The sequence below is a fragment of the Hemicordylus capensis genome, chromosome 3, assembly GCF_027244095.1.
Source record: "Hemicordylus capensis ecotype Gifberg chromosome 3, rHemCap1.1.pri, whole genome shotgun sequence".
In the NCBI taxonomy this organism is placed as follows: Eukaryota; Metazoa; Chordata; class Lepidosauria; order Squamata; family Cordylidae; genus Hemicordylus; species Hemicordylus capensis.
Genome location: NC_069659.1, coordinates 10,022,491 through 10,041,947, shown reverse-complemented (window position 1 = coordinate 10,041,947; position 19,457 = coordinate 10,022,491). Strand labels below are relative to the sequence as shown.

General features: G+C 48.4%; 1 protein-coding gene across 4 annotated transcripts in view; it reads left to right on the top strand.

The window, feature by feature from the left end:
* The window catches only part of INTS4 (integrator complex subunit 4), a 49,180-nt gene extending 37,136 nt beyond the window's left edge, over positions 1–12,044 (top strand). For all 4 annotated transcript variants that reach the window (XM_053310831.1, XM_053310830.1, XM_053310829.1 and 1 more), the window contains 2 exons: positions 5,304–5,424; positions 10,740–12,044. In XM_053310831.1, coding sequence (XP_053166806.1) covers positions 5,304–5,424; positions 10,740–10,933 — 315 coding nt within the window. In that variant the 3' untranslated portion in view covers positions 10,934–12,044. The remainder of the gene's footprint in view (positions 1–5,303; positions 5,425–10,739) is intronic.
* The last annotated feature ends 7,413 nt before the right edge of the window (positions 12,045–19,457 follow it).

Genomic DNA, 19,457 nt, shown 5'->3' with positions numbered 1-19,457 from the left:
GACTGGCTTTGACGACCTCTGGTGCTTTAACTACGGAACGGACTTAGGACACGATATGGCTGCTGAGGAAAAAATCATTTAAATGGTGTGAGGGCTTTCGGGCTAAATTGCCATCGAAAGACCTTCACAACCTATGTTTGTTGTGCCTCGGAGAGGAGCACAATGTCTCTACTTGTAAAATATGCCTGTCCTTCTCGAAGCAGAAACGGAAGAATCGGGCGCTCCGTCTCCGGGCAGCGATTTATGACGATGTGCTCAGTCCTTCGACGCCGGGCACTCCTCGTCCCTCGACTTTGGCAACGCCCTCAGAACTGGTGCCTAGATCAACATCGACACCTCCCTAGCTTTCGAACAGGCATAAGTCTTTGCGTCACAACTCAACATCGACAAGTTCGACATCTAAAAAGGATCGTCCCTCGACATCGACGTTGACAAAACCTTCGACATCAGTGAGATCTTCCGGATCGGCATCGGGATCGAAGTCGACGTCTTCTTCCTCGTCTCCTTCCAAGTCCTGTCGCTCTGAAGAGTCTGGAAAGTCTGCTAAGCGTCGAGGGTCTGACCATGCCCCTCCACCTGATGACAAGCGCCAAAGGCTCTAGGATGATCATCGGGACCGTACACCTTCGCCTTCCTCGGCGCAGCCTACGATGCCAGATCTTCCGACTGAAGTGCCATCAATATCTGCACCTTCAACATCGACCGATCTTTTGGCATCGACGACTGCTATGATTTCTTAGCAACAGTCTACAGTAACGATGCTCGATGTCGAGCCTCCACTGGTGAACGTTCGCTCGGCGCCGATGTTAATGTCAATATCGGTCTCCATGCCACTAGCCAGCTCGCTCTCCCCGGCTCCGACACCATTGGCCTCTTCGACTTCTCCTTCAACGCCACAGGCTGTTTTGAGAATGCCTCCCGCCCTGCATACGCCGGTCCTCTCCATGTTGACACAGGTGACTCCTCGATACCGAGCCCCGATACCAAGTTTTGAGACCATCGACGTCGATGCTGAGGAGAATCTTCCATCGGCTACACGTTCTCTACTTTCCTTACTGGACTCTACTTCTTGTGCACACTCCGCGTCGACGTTCAAAGGTTTTCGCACTGCTGATGTCAACCCTGCTCCACATGTCGTATCTCCTGCTATTGCTTCCCTGTCTGTTTCTTTGCCAGCCGACCAACTCCAGCCCTTCACCTCGTGGCATACGTGTGGTTTCAGCCATACCACACTGGGTGCATCTTCCCCGGGTGCTCCTTATGTTTGTGAGAGCAACAGGCTCTGGAGACCCGTGTCACCTTCACAGGACGCCCGTCCCATCAGCGTTGCTGTCACTGTGGCCACCCAGACCTCCCGCCTGGTCCTCCTTCAGCAGGCATCTCAGACTACTGTAGTATCTTTTTGTTCAGTGTCCACCCAGACTGTCCCTAAAACGTCTACTCTTGCTACTGCAGGAACACAAACAATCGCTATACCAACAGATGGGGACAGGCCTCCACGAAGCTCGCCATCGGAGCATTATGGTTCGTCTGATTTTGAATCAGACCCTGATGATGACAGTTCGATTGTAGAACCTCCCACGGATGTAGCCCCAATTACCTACGTTTCTCCTAATGACGAACTCAAGGCTTACCACAAACAGATAAGATCAATGGCTGAAGCTTTGGGTCTGGATCTTTGTTCTCAGCTCGCCACTATCGACGATCCAGTGTATAATTTCATGTTGAGGTCACAAACTACTGCCCCAGTTGCTCTGCCAATGTTGCCCGTCATCACCAGGGCCGCTAAATGTACCTGGGAGGTCTTGCATACCTCTACTTCAACTTCAAAGAAATTGGAGAGTCTTTATAGAGTTCAAGACAAGGATAATGAATACCTTCTTAAACATCCAGCACCTAATTCCTTAGTCATCGACTGTGCCACAGCCTCAAAGTCCGGCAGGTGCTACACTGTCCCTCCCGACAAAGAGGGCAGGAAGCTCGACCTAATTGGGAGGAAGGTCTACTCAACATCATGTCTCTCTATAAAAGTAGCTAACTATGCTGCCTGCACAGCTAAGTATTCCCATGGCTTATGGGAACTTCTTGAGAAAGACCTGGACTCATTAACCTTTGAGGACTTAAAGGCCAAATTCCGTCAGACCCTTGAGAATTCAGGGGACCTGACACGCAGGCAACTCAGTATTGCCAAACACCTGGTGGAAAGTGAATCCTGCACAATGACAGCGGCGATTACTTTGAGGAGGCTGCCTGGTTGAGATCTACAGGCCTGCAGCAAGATATGCGAGATAAGATAGAAGGGTTACCCTTTGATGGCACCGGCCTTTTTAGTGACAAAACTGACTCAACCATGGAACAACTAAAAAAGTCTAAATTTACCGCCAAGACTTTTACCGCACACACGTCTACTTCAACAACTACCTCTAGATTCCGCTCTAATTATAATACATTCAGTCTGTCTTACCGAAACCAAGATCTACGGGACTTCAGGAGGCCCTACTCTACCCATCAGCGCCGCCCTTTCCACCAGAAGGCAAAGGCCATTCAGTCCCAGCATGCTAAATCGCAAGACGCTCAGAAGTGTCTTTGAGATTCAAGACTGTCCATCGACACCTCTCAACTCCCTTTTCCTGCCAGCGGGGGTCCCAACAACAGTTCATTCCATCCGGCCATCCCAGCCGAACATCAGGCTGGCAAGCCATGCCCCCACATGGCACCTCATAACATCAAATCGCTGGGTCCTGAAGATTATAACCGCTGGTTATGCGATCGAATTCAGATCCCTACCGTGGTTCTCGATAATGAGACTCACTCCTCCTTCAGACGCATTGCGGCAAGAGGTGGGGGAGCTATTGGAGAAAGGGGCTATTGCCCCAGTGTCATGGGCAGACAGGCGGGACGGGTTCTACTCACATTATTTTCAAGTCCCCAAACGGGACGGGGGCATTCGACCCATTATGGACCTCCACTGCATGAACAAGTTCATCAGCGTCAAGAAATTCCCTATGATGGCGTTGCAACAGATTCTTCCGCTGCTCCAGGGAGAGAAGTGGCTTGCAATGCTGGATCTAAAGGATGCCTATTTCCATATCAACATAATGCCTTGACATTGCAAATACTTACGTTTCACCGTCGGAAACCAAGTGTTTCAATACAATGTATTGCCCTTCGGACTGTCCATCGCCCCGAGGGTTTTTACAAAATGTATGACAGTAGTGATTGCGGACCAAGGGAGTCTCAGTCTATCCTTATTTAGATGACTGGCTCCTGACCGCACAAGACAAAAATGAGTTACTTTCACACATCCTCTATGTGGTGGATCTCCTTCAGGACCTGGGTGTCGAGATAAATTGGAAGAAATCACATCTGGAACCGATTCCAGTAACTTCATACTCCCTTCTTCGACTAATGGATGAGACCGACTATAGACCTCTTTGCTTGCTCCATGAACACGAAATGCAACCGCTTCTGCTCAAGAGCGGGCCACGACCCTCAGTCTCTCGGGGATGCTTTTCAGCTAGATTGGTCTCTGGAGACCCCTTACATGTTTCCACCCTTACCGCTAATTTCCAGAGTAGTGGCTCGTCTGCTGTCCAAACCAACCAACTGCATCCTAGTGACACCGTGGTGGCCAAGGCAATCCTGGTTTCCACAGGTACGCAGACTGGCAAAGAACTGCTACGAACACTTGCCTCTCCGACAAGATCTACTCACTCAGGACAAGGGTCGCATTCTAAATCCAGACGTCCTAACCCCTCCGCCTGACCGTATGGCAGATAGTCTGTTGAACCATATTCTGCTTAATCAGTGGAAGGAATCCACACGCCGAAACTACCAAAGAAAATGGTGCCAGTTTAAAGCCTACGCACGTACCAAAGGATTCCTGCCTAAAAAAGCTTCAGTCCGTGAGATTCTGCAGTACCTCACGACTCCTAAATCTGAGGGTCTAGCTAATGTGTCTCTAAAGGTCCATTTAGCCACCCTTTCTTCATATCACCCGAGGAGCGATGTATGTATGTTATTTTCACACTCATTGAGCAAGGCCTTCCTAAAAGGTCTTACGCATGTTTACCCTTCAATCAAGCTGCCAGTGGAACCATGGAGCCTGTCATTAGTCCTGTCATCATTAACCAAGGCTCCCTTTGAACCCATGGCCTCCTCTCCACTAAGGTTATTTTCTTGGAAGACAGCCTTCTTGATTGCCATTTCCACTGCTAGATGTGTGGGTGAACTCACAGCCCTCAGGGTTGATTCCCCTTATACGATTTTTTATCCAGACAAAGTCCGCATGCGTCTGGACCCCTCGTTTTTACCTAATGTTGTGTCTAATTTCCACCTAAACCAGGAAATCATCTTACCAACCTTCAGGAATCCTGGTTCTGCTCTTGAGCATTCACTGCATGCCATGGATGTACGTCGTGCCCTTCTGTACTACATGGACCGTACTAAGGGGTTCAGATTGTCTACCCGACTTTTCGTATCCTATAAAGGTCTGACTAAAGGTTTCCCAATCTCGCGGCAAAGATTGTCAAGATGGTTGGTGGAACTCATTCTGCTTACCTATAATCTACAACACAAGTCTCCTCCGGAAGCTATTAAAGCCCACTCCACCAGGGCTCATGCTTCTTCTGCTGCACACCTTTCCAGAGTGGCCTTTGAGGACATCTGCAAAGCAGCCACCTGGTCCTCAGAGACCCCCTTTGTAAAGCACTACGCCATAGATGTACGCTCTGCTGCGGAGGCTTCCTTTGGGAGAAGTGTTTTGAAACAGGTGTTACCTTTGCTACTACTGCTCCCTCCTCTTAATGGAGCTTGCTAAACACCCATTCTTATGGGCATCGATGGATCTCGAACCAGATAAACAGGTTGCCTACCTGTAACTGATGATCTGGTAGAGATCCGTCGATATCCATAAGACCCTCCCTACCTCCCCTCTGCAGTAGTGCTGCCTCTATGTGTGTACAGGTGTGCGGCCTCCTTCTGTTCACTCTAATATACCTCATGGATGAACTTACCTGATAGATGATCGCCCTCCACGGCGGTCGTCCAAGAACTGAGGGATTTCACGCCTCAGCCACGCCTTGAAGGCATGGCTTGGGCGCTTTGACTAGCTCAGGGTTGGCTACCACTCGGTTCCGGAGCAGGCGCAGAACCCATTCTTAAGGATATCAACGGATCTCTACCAGATCGTCAGTTACAGGTAGGCAACCTGTTTTTCTATATTCTGTTTCAGAGAGGAAGCTGGTGGAGTTGTATGCTATTACTAGGTTCCAGGTGTGACAGATCTTCTACTTCTCTTCTAGGTATTGTATCCTGATGGGCAGGCACAAGTGATCCATCCTAAACCGTCTGACTTCCGAAATCCTGGTCCAGGAAGGCACCGGCTAATTACCCAGGTTTACCTCTCGCATACTGCCTGGACAGGTAAGGAGGAATCTGGCCTCGAGACATCTTTTTTTCTCTACACAGAAACGTCTGCATTGTATAGGCTTCAGCCGAGCAATACTTAAGCCTTAGGGACATAGGAAGCTGCCATATACTGAGTCAGACCATTGGTCTATCTAGCTCAGCATTGTCTTCACAGACTGGCAGCGGCTTCTCCAAGCCTTGTGGGTTCTCTGGCTTCATTCCTCAGGTGGAAGAAGGCGGCAGCACTACCAATGTAGCAAGCAACCCAAAACCAAATGTCTGGCACAGATATGATTTATTGCTGTGATCTTCACTATTTTTCAAGCAGGGGCCACTTTGGCCAAAGAACTGCCAACTGTTGAGAGCTGCTTCCCTCTCTGCTGGCCTCCACACGGTGTTGGGAGGCTCTTTGAGAGAGGGGGAGGGAGAGAGGGAGCTGTGTGGGGAAAGTGCTGGGAAGGGCTGTACTTCTCAGCACTCTGTGTACGTCTTCCAAGGTGGTGCAGGGGATCAAGAGGGCTCCATTTTCGTGAAAGGAACTCCTTCCTGCCTGCGCTGGGCAAGGCACAGCACAGTGAGAGTGGGTGTCTCCATGTGGTGCCAGAGGGACTGTGCAGAGTATTCCGCTTTGGTTGAAGCTTCACCCAGGCCCAGGAAACAGTTAGTCAGGGGCTGCACTTAGGGTTGATGTGGGTTGCCACTGGCCCTCAGGCTTTACAATGAAGACCACTGGTTTTATTGCATAACTATGGGAGGTAGAGCTGGTTTTGTGGAGGCAAGCATGGATTGCTCCCTTTGCTAAGCAGGGCCGAGCCTGGTTTGCATTTGGAGGGGAGACTAAAAGTGAGCACTGTAAGGTATTTCTCATTGGGGATGGGGCCACTCTGGGAAGAGCACCTGCCTGCTTGTATGCAGAAGGTTACAAGTTCTCTCCCTGGCATCTCCAGATAGGGCTGGGAGAGACTCCTGTCTGTAACCTTAGAGAAGCTGCTGCCAGTCTGTGAAGACAATACTGAGCTAGAGGGACCAGTGGTCTGACTCAGTAGAAAGCTCCTGTGTTCCTATGCAAGTCTCCTAGAAGTTTGATTGATTGATTAAGTGCTGTCAAGTTGATGTCGACTCTCATAGATAGATTCTCTCAAGTCCTAGAAAATACCCTGCCTGAAGTGGAAGATAAAAGTTTCAACCAGTTCCAAACTTTAGACAGAGGTATAGGGTAGCATCATGGATAAGAGGTGTGCCCTCAGATCGATTTTTGACTCCTGGCACCTACGAGCCCTGTGGTTTTATTTTGGTAGAATACAGGAGGGGTTAACCATTTTCATCTCCCGTGCAGAATGAGATGATGCCTTTCAGCATCTTCCGATATCACTGCTGCCCGTTATAGGTGTTTTCCCATAGCCCGGGAAACATACCAGCGGGGATTCGAACTGGCAACCTCTGGCGTAGTAGTCAAGCCATTTCCCCGCTGCACCACTTAAGGTGGTCTCACCCCTGTCAAGAACCCACTTAGAGAAGCGACTTGGCCTGATGATGGGAGTTGTAGTCCAACAACATCTGGTGGCCAAAGTTTGAAAACCCTTCTTCTAGCATATTAAAAAGGTTTCTGGCACCACACGGTGGAAAGCCCCAGCAACCTGCTGTTTTTTTGAAGCAAATTGCTGGGCTCCGTTTTTATGTTGCTAATGGCAACTAGATGTTTGCACCCCCGCTTATGCCACAGTAAACATTACGGTGCCATAGGACACTGTCTTTTTAAAAAAGGAAATTCAGAGTTTAAAATATATACTTATTTTAATTTTATCCTTCTTTCCTTAGAATAATCAATCCCAGTTGCTTACAATCACAAAAAGGAAATGAACAATACTGAAACTCAGAAAACGCCGACATTTAACAGGCAATTAAAATCTAGCCAACCTATCCAGCAGAGAGGATAAAGCAATCAGCAGGACAATACAGGCCCCCCAGAATTAATAAAACATCAGCCTCCCCCAAAGGTTTTCCAGAACAAGCAAGTTCTTATGAGGGGTCGGGGCTGTTTTCAGGACCCTCAATAGGGTCGGAGAAGCCCCCAGCGAGGGTAGGAGATCTGTGCACGCTCCTGATCGGCAGTTGTGTGTCTGCAAAGATCAAGGGAGGAGTGTTATGAGCTCTTGGGTCAGGGTCCTTGGTCCCAAGGATCATGGGGTGTTGCGCTTGACCTGTTGGACTATAACCCTTCCCATGGCTTACAGGGTGCTGCTCCCAGCAGGGGAAGTTCTGCCCGACCCGGCACTTCACCAGTAGAGGTGGTTCTGCCCGGCCAACTGGGATACAGGGGAGCCTTACCAATACTGCCAGTTGGACGATAGCTCCCAGCTCTTAAGACTCTTGGGGTGCTGCTCCCAGCATGGGAGGTTCTGCCCGGCTCAAGAGACTGATGGGGCTTCACCAGTCAACAACATCTCAAGGGTATTGCACCTTATTTGGGGCCTAGGTGCTTCTTCCCTGAATTTTTAGGGGGAAATAAAGGAGACCCAGAAAACCAGGCCAAAGTTGTGCTTTATCACTTTACTTGAAGAAATATGCCCAGAAGTACAGCAAGGAAAGAGCTCTGAAAGGCGGCAGCTTCTAATCTAACTATAAGGAAGTCTGTTTAGCCAGAGATAGGAAAGGATGGAAGGTGGAGAGGAACGGAGGAGAAGCAGGGGTGGGGGGTGGAAGGAAGGGGGGAAATTAGTTACCTGGTGGCAGGGAATCAGGAAATGGCTAGTTTGCTGATTCTCCTGGCATTCAAGATGGTAGAGTGTGGTGAAAAGGTAGGGGTGTGTGTGTGTACACAAAGCCAGAGTGCAAGGAATGCTACAGCATTGGAGAGGACCTGCCCTCTGATGATCGGCCTTGGACCCCAAAGTCTTAGATTCTTCACCTTTGATGGTCTTTGGGGGACGGTCAGTTTCTGTGTCTGTCAAAGGTGCCAACGTGCCATCTTTTACCCCAGCCTCCAGGATTCTGATCTTAGATGTTATTGTTTCCTTCTCATCCTCCGGTATTGTGATGTCTTTGCATTCCAGTCCTTCTCTCCGGCACCCCCTGGCCTGATGTCGGATGTCTCAAAAGTTATTTCAGCTTTCATCTTCTCTCCTCCTGGTCTTCGGCCTTGATTGATAAGCATTGAATGCCACAGCAGTTGCTCTCTTCCTTCCTGGCCCCTGTGTTATTTTCAGTAACCATTGGCATAGGTGTAAGAGGGGGAGATGGGGTGCGAAAGGGAGAGGATTATAATGGAGCTTTTTTTTTACAGAATGATATACGTAACATAGTAACTGATAGTAACTACCCATAGTAACTACGCTATACTATGCAGAGTAACTACGCTATGGCGTAGAAGCATTGGTAGCAAGCATGACTTGTCCCCTTAGCTAAGCAAGGTCTGCCCTGGTTACAAATGAATGGGAGACTAGAAGTGTGAACACTGTAAGATATTCCCCTCAGGGGATGGAGCTGCTCTGGGAAGAGCATCAGAAGGTTCCAAGTTCCCTCCCTGGCAACATCTCCATGATAGGGCTGAGAGAAATTCCTGTCTGCAACCTCGGAGAAGCCGCTGCCAGTCTGTGAAGACAGTACTGAGCTAGATGGGTCAATGGTCTGACTCAGAATAAGGCAGTTTCCTATGTTCCTATGTACATGAAATGCAGCTAGCAGGGGATATGGAATTCTCTTCTAGTCTAGCTCTTTGAAGTCACAGCTTGTATTCATCAAGGCCATTCATGATTCTCAACAAGTCATTCATGATTCTCAACAAGGAGAGGAGAGCTGGTCTTGTGGTAGCAAGCATGACTTGTCCCCATAGCTAAGCAGGGTCTGCCCTGGTTGCATCTGAATGGGAGACTTGATGTGTGAGCACTGCAAGATATTCCCCTCAGGGGATGGAGCTGCTCTGGGAAGAGCAGAAGGTTTCAAGTTCCCTCCCTGGCATCTCCAAGATAGGGCTGAGAGAGATTCCTGCCTGCAACCTTGGAGAAGTCACTGCCAGTCTGTGAAGACAATACTGAGCTAGATAGACCAATGGTCTGACTCAGTATATGGCAATTTCCTATGTTCCTAAGTCCAAAGTTCAGTCTTCTTGAAGAAAGGTCATCTTGTCACTGTTTTTCTTTGGACTGAATGATGCCTGTATTTAGACTGAAGATAGGTGAATAAAATCATAATGGAGGTTTGAGGAAAGGCCCACAAGGACTGGGGTTTGTAACAGGAGGAGAGAGTGACCGAGTGGGAACAGGAGCTGGTTAGGACAGGAACGGCCAACCAGTGTTCCCTGTAACAGTGATTCCCTGTAACAGTGGAGGCACTTGCAGCTGGGGATGCTGGGAGTTATAGTCAACAATACCTGGGAATCCCTGTTACAGGGAACACTGTGGCCAACCCACATTCTGTCCCCAGAATTTTATCGAGGGTGAGTGAAAGCTGTCCTACCCAGCTCCCACCTCCAACGTGATCTCTCTCCTCCTCCTCCTTCTCTCCTGATATTTGCAAACACATGACTGCTGATTGGGAGCACACACTTTGGATTTGGATTGGGCTCTCCTACTCTGACTGGACTGTTCTCCAACCCAGTTTAGGGTTGTGAGAACAGCTACATTGAAATGAAAGCAGAGAGGAGTCAGGTGGGCTGCCATCAGGGAAGGCAGCATTCCACAGAATTGGAGCCACCACTGAGAAGGCTTTGCACCACCTCCCACACATCTGCTGAACTTCTGCTGGCAGTGGAGTAGGCAAGTCCTATTCTGCCATCCTAAAAATGTTAAAGCAAGGGCTATCAAACTTGGGTCTTCAGGTGACTCTGGACTCCAACCCCTGTCATCCTCGGATACACCACCTGGGGGCCCAAGTTTGAGAACCCCTTTGTTAAAAGTAAATGACTTCCTGGCTTCTTGACTTTACTGAACACCAGTACTGCTCTTGCAAACCATCCTGGTCTGCAGTATTGATGAGTCAGAACATGGCAAGTACCAGCCTTTTCCAGATATGAAATTTGCTGGCTTGTGTTGACCTTGACCAATCTCTTCCTGTATTCTTGTGCAACACCTTTCAAAGATGTTGTGCAAATGGACCATCATGCTACTTTTCCAAATGGCTTCTTGACCACGACCACATTTGGAGTCTCACAATTGGATAAATCCATATTAAACTCCTTCCGCCTCTGCATGCAGTCAGCCACCAGCAAGCTTCATTTCTGGACTATTTGGAGGGTGGGATGTGGGTCTGATTCTTATTGGTCATGCGGACACTGCTGAAGCAAAGATGAGAGCTTGTTTCCTTTTTCTGTCCCTTGAATCTCTCCTCTGCAGAGCCCTGTCAAATTGAAGTGCGGCTGTTATTGGCATACAGTTCTGACAGAAACAAAGCAAACACGAGGCTTTCGCGGCCCGCCTGGGGAGACAGCATGGAGTTTCTCCCGCAGTCTGAGAACGGCATTGAAGGAACCATCCCTTTCAGCAAGCCAGTCAAGGTCTATATCATGCCCAAGCCTGCCAGACGCTGAAGCCGTAGTTGAAAGACCTTCTCCCTCTCTTATTTTAATTGACGGGATTACCGGAAGAGATCAAAAGAGTTTTAAATGCGGATGGGACAGATATGTAGGAGATCGTCAAGGCTGCAGCACAACAAAACCGCCTGCCTTCCTTTTAAAAAACGGAGCAGTTTTGCTTGCAAACTAAACAGACAAGATGCACAAAGGGGGGGGAGTAGAGGAGGAGATCAGTTTGACAACATTGGAATGGACTGGTGAGTTGTCAGTCGGTATTGATATCCAGTTGGGACCAGGCCGATCTTCCCTTGCCAGGATTCTCACTTTGACGGAGGTGGTGCAGCTTCCCAGTGGCCCTCTGGCCAATGGTGGAGGCCAGCCAGTGTGTCCCTCCCCATTTGGGATTGGTAGATCTGGCCTTAAAACCTCCCTGCTGCTGAGTTTGTGTTTGTGGTGCCTTTCCTCATAAAGCAGGAGTTCTCAAATGTGGGTTTCTGGAGGTTGGTGGACTACAATTCACATCATCGTGGCAGGGGATAATGGGAGTATAGTCCACCAACTTCTGGGGGCCCAAGTTTGAAAATCCTTGTTACAAAGAATTGGTGCACCTTAAAGCTGCCCCACAAGCTCTAAAATGAGGCCTCCTCCATCTGGGGTTGTGTGATCTGCCTCGAAACTGAACATGCTGTGGTTCCAATGTCCTCTGCAGCTCTGCATCAAGGAGAAGCTGAAGCTTGCTTTGGCAAGTGGTTGCTGTTTCCTTGGGAAAGGCACCAGCCCCATTCTCTCTCTTCTTGGGGCCTTGAAAGTATAAATGGCCTGTCTTTTAAAGGGGTAACCTGTCCCCACCACAGGCTGCCCACCAGCAAACGCTGCCCAGTGGCCATCTCTGGCAGCCTGCAAGGGCCTCGAGGAGGAAAAGCAAAATGGGACGGAGTGGTGATAGAAACAGTGGCCATACACGGACTGTGGCATACAGGTATTTATTTTTCTCTGTGGGAAAACCAAACATGCATTTGAAGCAGAAAAAGATCTGCTTGCATTTGTTATACAGATCAAACAACTTTTCACATGAGAACTTGCTCTCAGTTTTACTCTTTCTTCAATAAAATGGAAACAGAACCCACATGTGTTGTCCTGCCTTTTTGTTTCTGAATACCAGCATTTAACCATGGCTTAGTGGGCAAAGATGTGCCTGTTACAGTGGTGGTTCTCTGCTGTTTTTCAGGGCGAGAGCTTCTGTGTCTCTTCCATCCAACGTAGTGGGCCAGTCCACATGATGAGGAACAGTAGGAGTTGCATCCTACCTGAGCTCAGGACCTGGGCATGCTCCTGTTTTCTGCTCATGTGTGAACTAAAAACAAGGTAGGGGCTGCCAGCGGTGTGCTAAGCGGCCGTTGAGTCTGAGGGCTCCATCCTACCCAGAAGCTGTACGTAGCTGCTGAATGCAGTAGGAGGGAAAGCTGTCCTACCCAGCTGCCGCTTATCAGAAAATCATTGCTGGTGCCTCCCAGCCTTCTATTTGACTCACACATGAACATAAAATGACAGCCTGCACAGCTCCTGATCTTGGCTCTTCACCTACCCTATTTATCATCATGAGAACAGCCCTAGAGTCTTCATTTGCTGCTGTCATTTTTGTGAGCCGTTTTGGGACAGGGAACCATTGTCTTGTACCTTTTTGCTCTGTGTGTGTGAGTGTGAGAGAGAGTGTGAAGTGCCGTCAAGTCGATGTCGACCCTTAGCGACCACATAGCTAGATTCTCTCCAGGATGATCTGTCTTCAACTTGGTCTTTAAGCTCTCTCAGTGGTTCATTCATTGCTGCTGTAATCGAGCCCATCCACCTTGCTGCTGGTCATCGTCGTCTTCTCTTTCCTTCAGCTTTTCCCAGCATTGTGGACTTCTTAAGGGAGCTGGGTTTTCATATAATGTGTCCGAAGTATGATAGTTTGAGCCTGGTAATTTGCGCCTCGAGTGAAAATTCTGGATTGATTTGTTCTGTGATACATTTGTTTGTTTTCCTGGCTGTCCATGGTCTCCTCAAAAGTCTTCTCCAGCACTAAAGCTCAAAAACATCAATGCTTTTTCTATCTTGCTTCTTCAAAGTCCAGATTTCGCATCCAAAGAGTGTCATGGGGGAAACCACTATCTAAGCAATTCTAAACTTTGTAGACATGGCATCTAAATATCCTTTCCAAGGCCTTCATTGTAACACTACCAAGTGCTAGTCTGTGGCATATTTCTTGACTGCTGGATCCTTTACTGTTGATGGTCAATCCTAAAAGGCAGAAGCTATCCACCATTTCAATGCCTTCCTTATCAGTTCTGAGGCTGGTTGCTGTACCCGTTGTCATTAGTTTAGTCTTCTTTACATTTAGTCGTAGTCCCATTTTTTTCACTGTGCTCCTTGACTTTCATTACTAGAGCTTCCAGATCATCCACATTCTCAGCTATCAGAGTGGTGTCATTAGTATAGTGCAGGTTATTGATGTTTCTTCCTCCAGCTTTAAATCCATGCTCATCTTCTTCCAATCCAGCTTCTCTCAGTATATATGATCAGCATCTAAGTCGAATAAATAAGGAAAAAGTATACAGTCTTGTCTTACTCCTTTGCCTATCTGGAGCCAGTCTGTTTCACAATGTTCTGTCTGGACTGTGGCTTCCTGTCCTGTGTATAGGTTTCTCATGAGAACAATGAGATGTTCTGGGACACCCATTTTCCTAAGGATATTCCACAACTGGACATGGTTGACACATTCAAAGGCTTTTCTGTAGTTAATAAAGCACATATCGACTTCTTTCTGGTATTCTTTGGCTTTCTCAGTTATCCAGCGTGCATCAGCAATGATGTCTCTTGTTCCTCGGCCTTTTCTGAAACCAGCTTGAACATCCAGCACTTCCCTTTCCACGTAGGGCTCTAATCTGCATTGGCTGATCCTGAGCATTTTTTTGCTAGCGTGTGAAATTAAGGATATTGTGCGATGGTTTGCGCAGTCTGATAAATCTCCTTTATTTTTGTATGGGTATGTAGACTGACCTCTACATACCCATACCACAGACAGACAGACGCATGCACGCACGCCAGGCCCAATTCAAAAGTGCTGGTTTTAACCTTTAGCACCCTAAATGTCTTGGGACTGGATTATCTGAGAGAGTGCTTTTCCCCATATGTCCCGATCTGGACCTTAAGAACTTCTTCGGAGGCCTCGCTCCAAGTAAGCACCTCAAACGAGGTGAGGTGGGTGGTGACTAGGGAGGGGGCCTTTTGGTGGTTGCACCATGTCTGTGGAACAGCCTCCCCAGTGAGGCTCACCTGGTGCCGTCACTTTGTTCTTTTAGATGCCAGATGAAGACTTTTCTGTTCACTCAGGCTCTCTAAACCATTTAAAAATGTTTTGCACTCTAATTTGTCTTGTTTTATGTATTGAGTGTGTTTGAGTTGGGTTTTTTTTTTTTTTTTGCTGTTATTGTGAACCCCATAATAATTTGTTATGGGGAGGCTAACAAAGTTGTTGTTGTTACGTTGTCAGCTGTCAACTGCCCAGAGATGGAAGTTTGGGGTGGTGTACAAATATAATAAATAAGTAAATAATTCTTATTATTAGGGCATCAGGATGTGACTGCTTAGTAGTCTACACCCAGAACGTAAAAGGTGACTACGTAGGTTCTGGTGACTGGAGGGGAGTTGTGGTTTGGGGTACACCTCATGGGAGGAGAGCTGGTCTTGTGGTAGCAAGCATGACTTGTCCCCTTTGCTAAGCAGGGCCCACCCTGGTTGCATATGAATGGGAGACTTGATGTGTGAGCACTGCAAGATATTCCCCTCAGGGGATGGAGCCGCTCTGGGAAGAGCAGAAGGTTCTAAGCTCCCTCCCTGGCAACATCTCCAAGATAGGGCTGAGAGAGATTCCTGCCTGCAACCTTGGAGAAGTCGCTGCCAGTCTGTGTAGACAGTACTGAGCTAGATGGACCTATGGTCTGACTCAGTATATGGCAGCTTCCTATGTTCCTAAGGGACACACCTCTGGGCAGTTGCTCAAAGTGATAATTCCACTGTTTTACCTGTAGGTGGAGCAGTCAGCAGGGCTGAACTATAAGCCCTCCAAGGTCCCTTCCCACTAAAATTCTATGATCCTATTGTGAATGCAGCGTGTGGATGCTCTCTCTCTCTCTCTCTCTCTCTCTCTCTCTCTCTGTGTGTGTGTGTGTGTGTGTGTGTGTGTGCGCGCGCTTGCTGGTGGCGACTCCTACACACCCTGCCACACAGAGATAAGCAGGATACGCAAGGCCCATTAGAGCTTGCAAGTAGCTTTGGTGGGTGTTTCTGGCTCTGAGCCCAGAAAAAGCTCATGCTGTAAGAGTCTGCCAGTGCAGCTGTGTTGTCTGATGCGACGGCCGCCTCTCTTACTGGGGGCATTTGCAAAGGAGCAAAGGAAAGTATTTTGTGAACTTCTCTAGCTGTTTGTCTTGTGGCCTTGGGAAGGCTCAGCAGGTTCCCAAGTCCTCCCGTGGCAAGAGCCAATTCCATAGCGGACTGAGGTTTCAGCTGAGAACTGGTTGATGTATTGCTTGTACTTCAAGGCGGCAAGGGCCATAGCAGAGGAAGAACATACCTTCCTTACAACCTCCCACCCCAGTTCAATCCTTGGCATCTTTGGTTTAAGAATCTCAGGTAGCAAGGGGATGGGGCCGCAGCTTAGCAAAAGAGCATCCAGCTATTGTATCGGGGTCAGGACCCTGAACACCAGTGGGAGGGGGCGGTGGCCCTCTTTCCCCCTGCTTGCGGGTTTCCCAGATGCACCTGGCTGGCCACTGTGTGAGGCAGGATGCTGGACTGGATCCATCATCCTGGCCTGATCAGGCAGGGCTTTGCTTAGGTTCTTTGCATGTAGCAGGTCCGAGCACTGTAAGATCTGGGGCCACTCTGGGAAGAGCACCTGCATGCAGAAGGTTCCAAGTTCCCTGCTCAGCAGCATCTCCAAGACAGGGCTGAGAGAGACTCAGGCCTGCAACCTCAAAGAAGTTGCTGCCAGCATACTGAGCCAGATGATGGATCAATGGTCTGACTCAGTAGAAGGCAGCTTCCTATGTGATAATAACTTTACAGACTAGTGATCAGACTCTGATGAAGGTATGTATGTTCTTGGATCATTAGCTGCAATATGAACATTTTGGTGCTCACTCTCATGGATGCTTGGATGTGGTGCATGTTATATGCGGCTAATAAGGTGTCATGTATATCTCCAGGATCGCCTCTCTCGGCCAGTTGTATCCTGACCTGTGAGGTCTTCTCAGCTGGCCCTCCTTGGTGTCCCAGGCCCTGGTGTAGTGCATGGTGCCTGGGCCTATAAGAGGGCTTTCTCTGGCCTACCTTCTTCTTTGGAGCTCCTCCCCCCCCCGCCGATTCATTCAGCCCCCTCCATGGCTGCTTTTAAGGCCCTTCTTAAGACCCACCTGGTTCACCAAGTGTTTGCCTTTAATTATTATTATTTTATTTTAATGGTTATTGGTTTTGTTGTTCACTGCCTAGAGTCTTTGGAGGAGGCGGTATATAAGAAAATTTTAATAAATAAATACGAGTGATCTACATAGTGATCTCCACTGACTGTTGCTGGTGTCTATCTTGTGTTTCTTTTAGAATGTGAGCCCTTTGGGGACAGGGAGCCATCGTATTTGTTTGTTATTTCTCTGTGTAAACTGCCCTGAGCCATTTTTGGAAGGGTGGTATAAAAATCAAATTAATAATTAATCATCATCATCATCATCTGGGATGGGACACCTCTGTGCATGGTACAGGAGTGGATGCAGCCAGCAAGGTGGTCAAATGTTTCCCAAGTGCACTTCACCTCCTGTGCCATGCACAGGGGTGTCCCATCCCAGATTATTTCTTGTTTACACAGTCAGTCATCTGACTGTGTAAACAAGAAATAATCTGGGATGGGACACCCCTGTGCATGGCACAGGAGGTGAAGTGCACTTGGGAAACAATTGACCACCTTGCTGGCTGCATCTACCACTCTATGCCCCTTGATTGCGGGGAAACGACGCAACCCTGAATCCTGCCCACACTGTAGCTCTCTTCAGCATTACATTAAACATGCATTCAGGTGTCTGCTCTGTCTGCTCTCTCTCTCTCTCTCTCTCTCTCTCTCATATGAATGACATACTTTCCTTTTAAAAATGAATCTGGGTACAGGCCCCCTCAGTGCACAGTACAGGTAGCAAGATGGGGAGGAGAGCTGGTCTTGTGGCAGCAAGTATGAATTGTCCCCTTTGCTAAGCAAGATCCACCCTGGTTTGCATTTGGATGGGTGGCTACATGCCAGTACTGTCAGATATCCCCCTGAGGGGATGGGGCTATGGTTTAGTTTGCATGCAGGAGGCCCCACATTCAGTCTCTAACAGCACCTCTAGGTAGGGGTGGCTGGGAGAGACTCCTGCCTGAAACCTTGGAGAGTCGCCTGACCATGTAGACCAGGGCTGCTCAACTTCGGCCCTCCAGCAGATGTTGGCCTACAACTCTCATAATCCCTGGCTATTGGCCACTGTGGCTGGAGATTATGGGAGTTGTAGTCCAAAAACAGTGAGGGGTGTGTGTGCTAAACTGAGCAGACCTGGTATAGAGAAGACTGAGCTAGATGGATCCAGGGTCTGACTTGGTATAGAGCAGCTTCCCGTGTTGCTGAGTGTACAACTGTGTGTGCATTGTGGATGTGTACAGACCTGTGTGTGTGTGCACTGTACACAGATGGTTCGTGCACTGAACATAGAATGTGTGAATTCTCTGACAATGTAAGGACAGCAATATTCTTGGGATGGCAAGACAAAACACCAAATGTTCCTGTGATTCCAAGGTAATCTTTGGAATTACCTTGCATCTAAAAGCTGCAAGGTAATTCCAGAAAGCTCACCTCTAGACAGGGAGCACAGCCGCCTCTCTGAGCACTGATGACCTCTCAGTATGGAGCTAGGGTTGAGCCAAAATGGTCCATCTCCATTTTGCTGCTTCATTCATAGAGGGTGCCATAGGGGGAGCATTCCACATTTTGTTGTGGGGGTATGTGGGGAACTTACATGGGGGCCATAATTTCCTTCCAAATAATGCCCCTCTGAAGGATAATGCAACACTATAACATCTTTTTGAGGGGAAGGGGGATATGGCAACCCTCCGTTCCCACAGCCACCAGGAAGCGCGGTCTGGCAGCCACTGTGAAGGTGGTGGTCGCAACAGCACAGAGTTTTGGATGAGGTCCATGGAAACCTGAGTTCAAATCCCCATTCATCCATGTGGGGATTGGGGATTTGACGGAGCCAGTGGCTGCGCTATAAAAATAAATAATTAATTAAGGATTTCCCCTCCACTTGTAGTCCGAAATGGAACAGTCCAGCTTCTTCCATCACTACCTCTTGAATAGTGCCAGCCAGGTTCCAGGCCTAATTTCCAGAGCAACACGAAACATGGATCTGAGACTCTACATGCCAGTCTGCAGGTAGAGACTCCCATGATGGAAGGCTGACCATACCAACATGTGCTTTGTTCAGCATTTTTTTTAAATTGTGGGTCTTTGATTTTGTTGCATTTACACTGGTTTTGAATATCAGACATGTTATGAATCAAAAGCAGGGTATAAATTAGCATGTGAAGCAGACTAAGCTTGAACTATTCTCTATGTCGTCTAGTTTTTGTGGGGCGGATTTCCCACCCCCTTTTTTAAAGGAGGAACATGCAAGTCAGTCAAGCCTCTGTCTGTAGTCATGCAGCCCGCTCTGGTGAACTGTTGCAGTGAGTTCCAGAGGGGAAAAGATTATGGATGGCTCCCCCTTGAGTGCCACCTCCCAAGCTCAGTTGCTGGTAGTATCTCAGGAATGTAGCTCTTTATTATATCAGGGGTTCTCAATGTTTGATCCCCAGATGCTGGGCTACAAATCCCATCACTCCCAGCCAAAGGCCATTGGGGCTGGGGATGATGGGTGCTGTAGTCCAACAGCATCCAATGTTGAGAACCCCTACCTTACAGCTTTGTAATCCAGTTGCAACCTTTATAATTCATAGGAAGCACTTTGGACCCCAGAAAGGGCTATATAAATGCTCAATGTAGTTGTGGAAGGTTAAAAGCAGACAGCAACTGCGGCAAAGTCTCTGTGTGCCAATGCAATAGTGTGAGCTGTGTAGCAAAACACTGCTGTGTCATGCACTGGCTAGCATGAGTCAGCAGTGGGGTGAGGAGGAGGGTGACTTTTTTTTTTACCAATCAGTATCATAGTGCAGTTGTTCCTCGGTTAGGCTTCCATGGCCATCTTGTGTGGAATCTTGTACACAAATCCCTCTAAAAGAGAAGGCACTTGAGCCCTGCGGAATGCATGGGGCAGGATACAGCCTCTCCACTTTCCCTGTTGCTATTGGCATCCAGTTTGCCTGGGTACTCGGTTTCCTTTGGATGCCGAAGTGCTTGAGGGGGCTATCGCTTCCCCCAACTTTTCTCCAGAGGTTTCAGGTCTCGGCAAAAGCCGAGAAATGCAGAAGCTGCAGGCTGGCA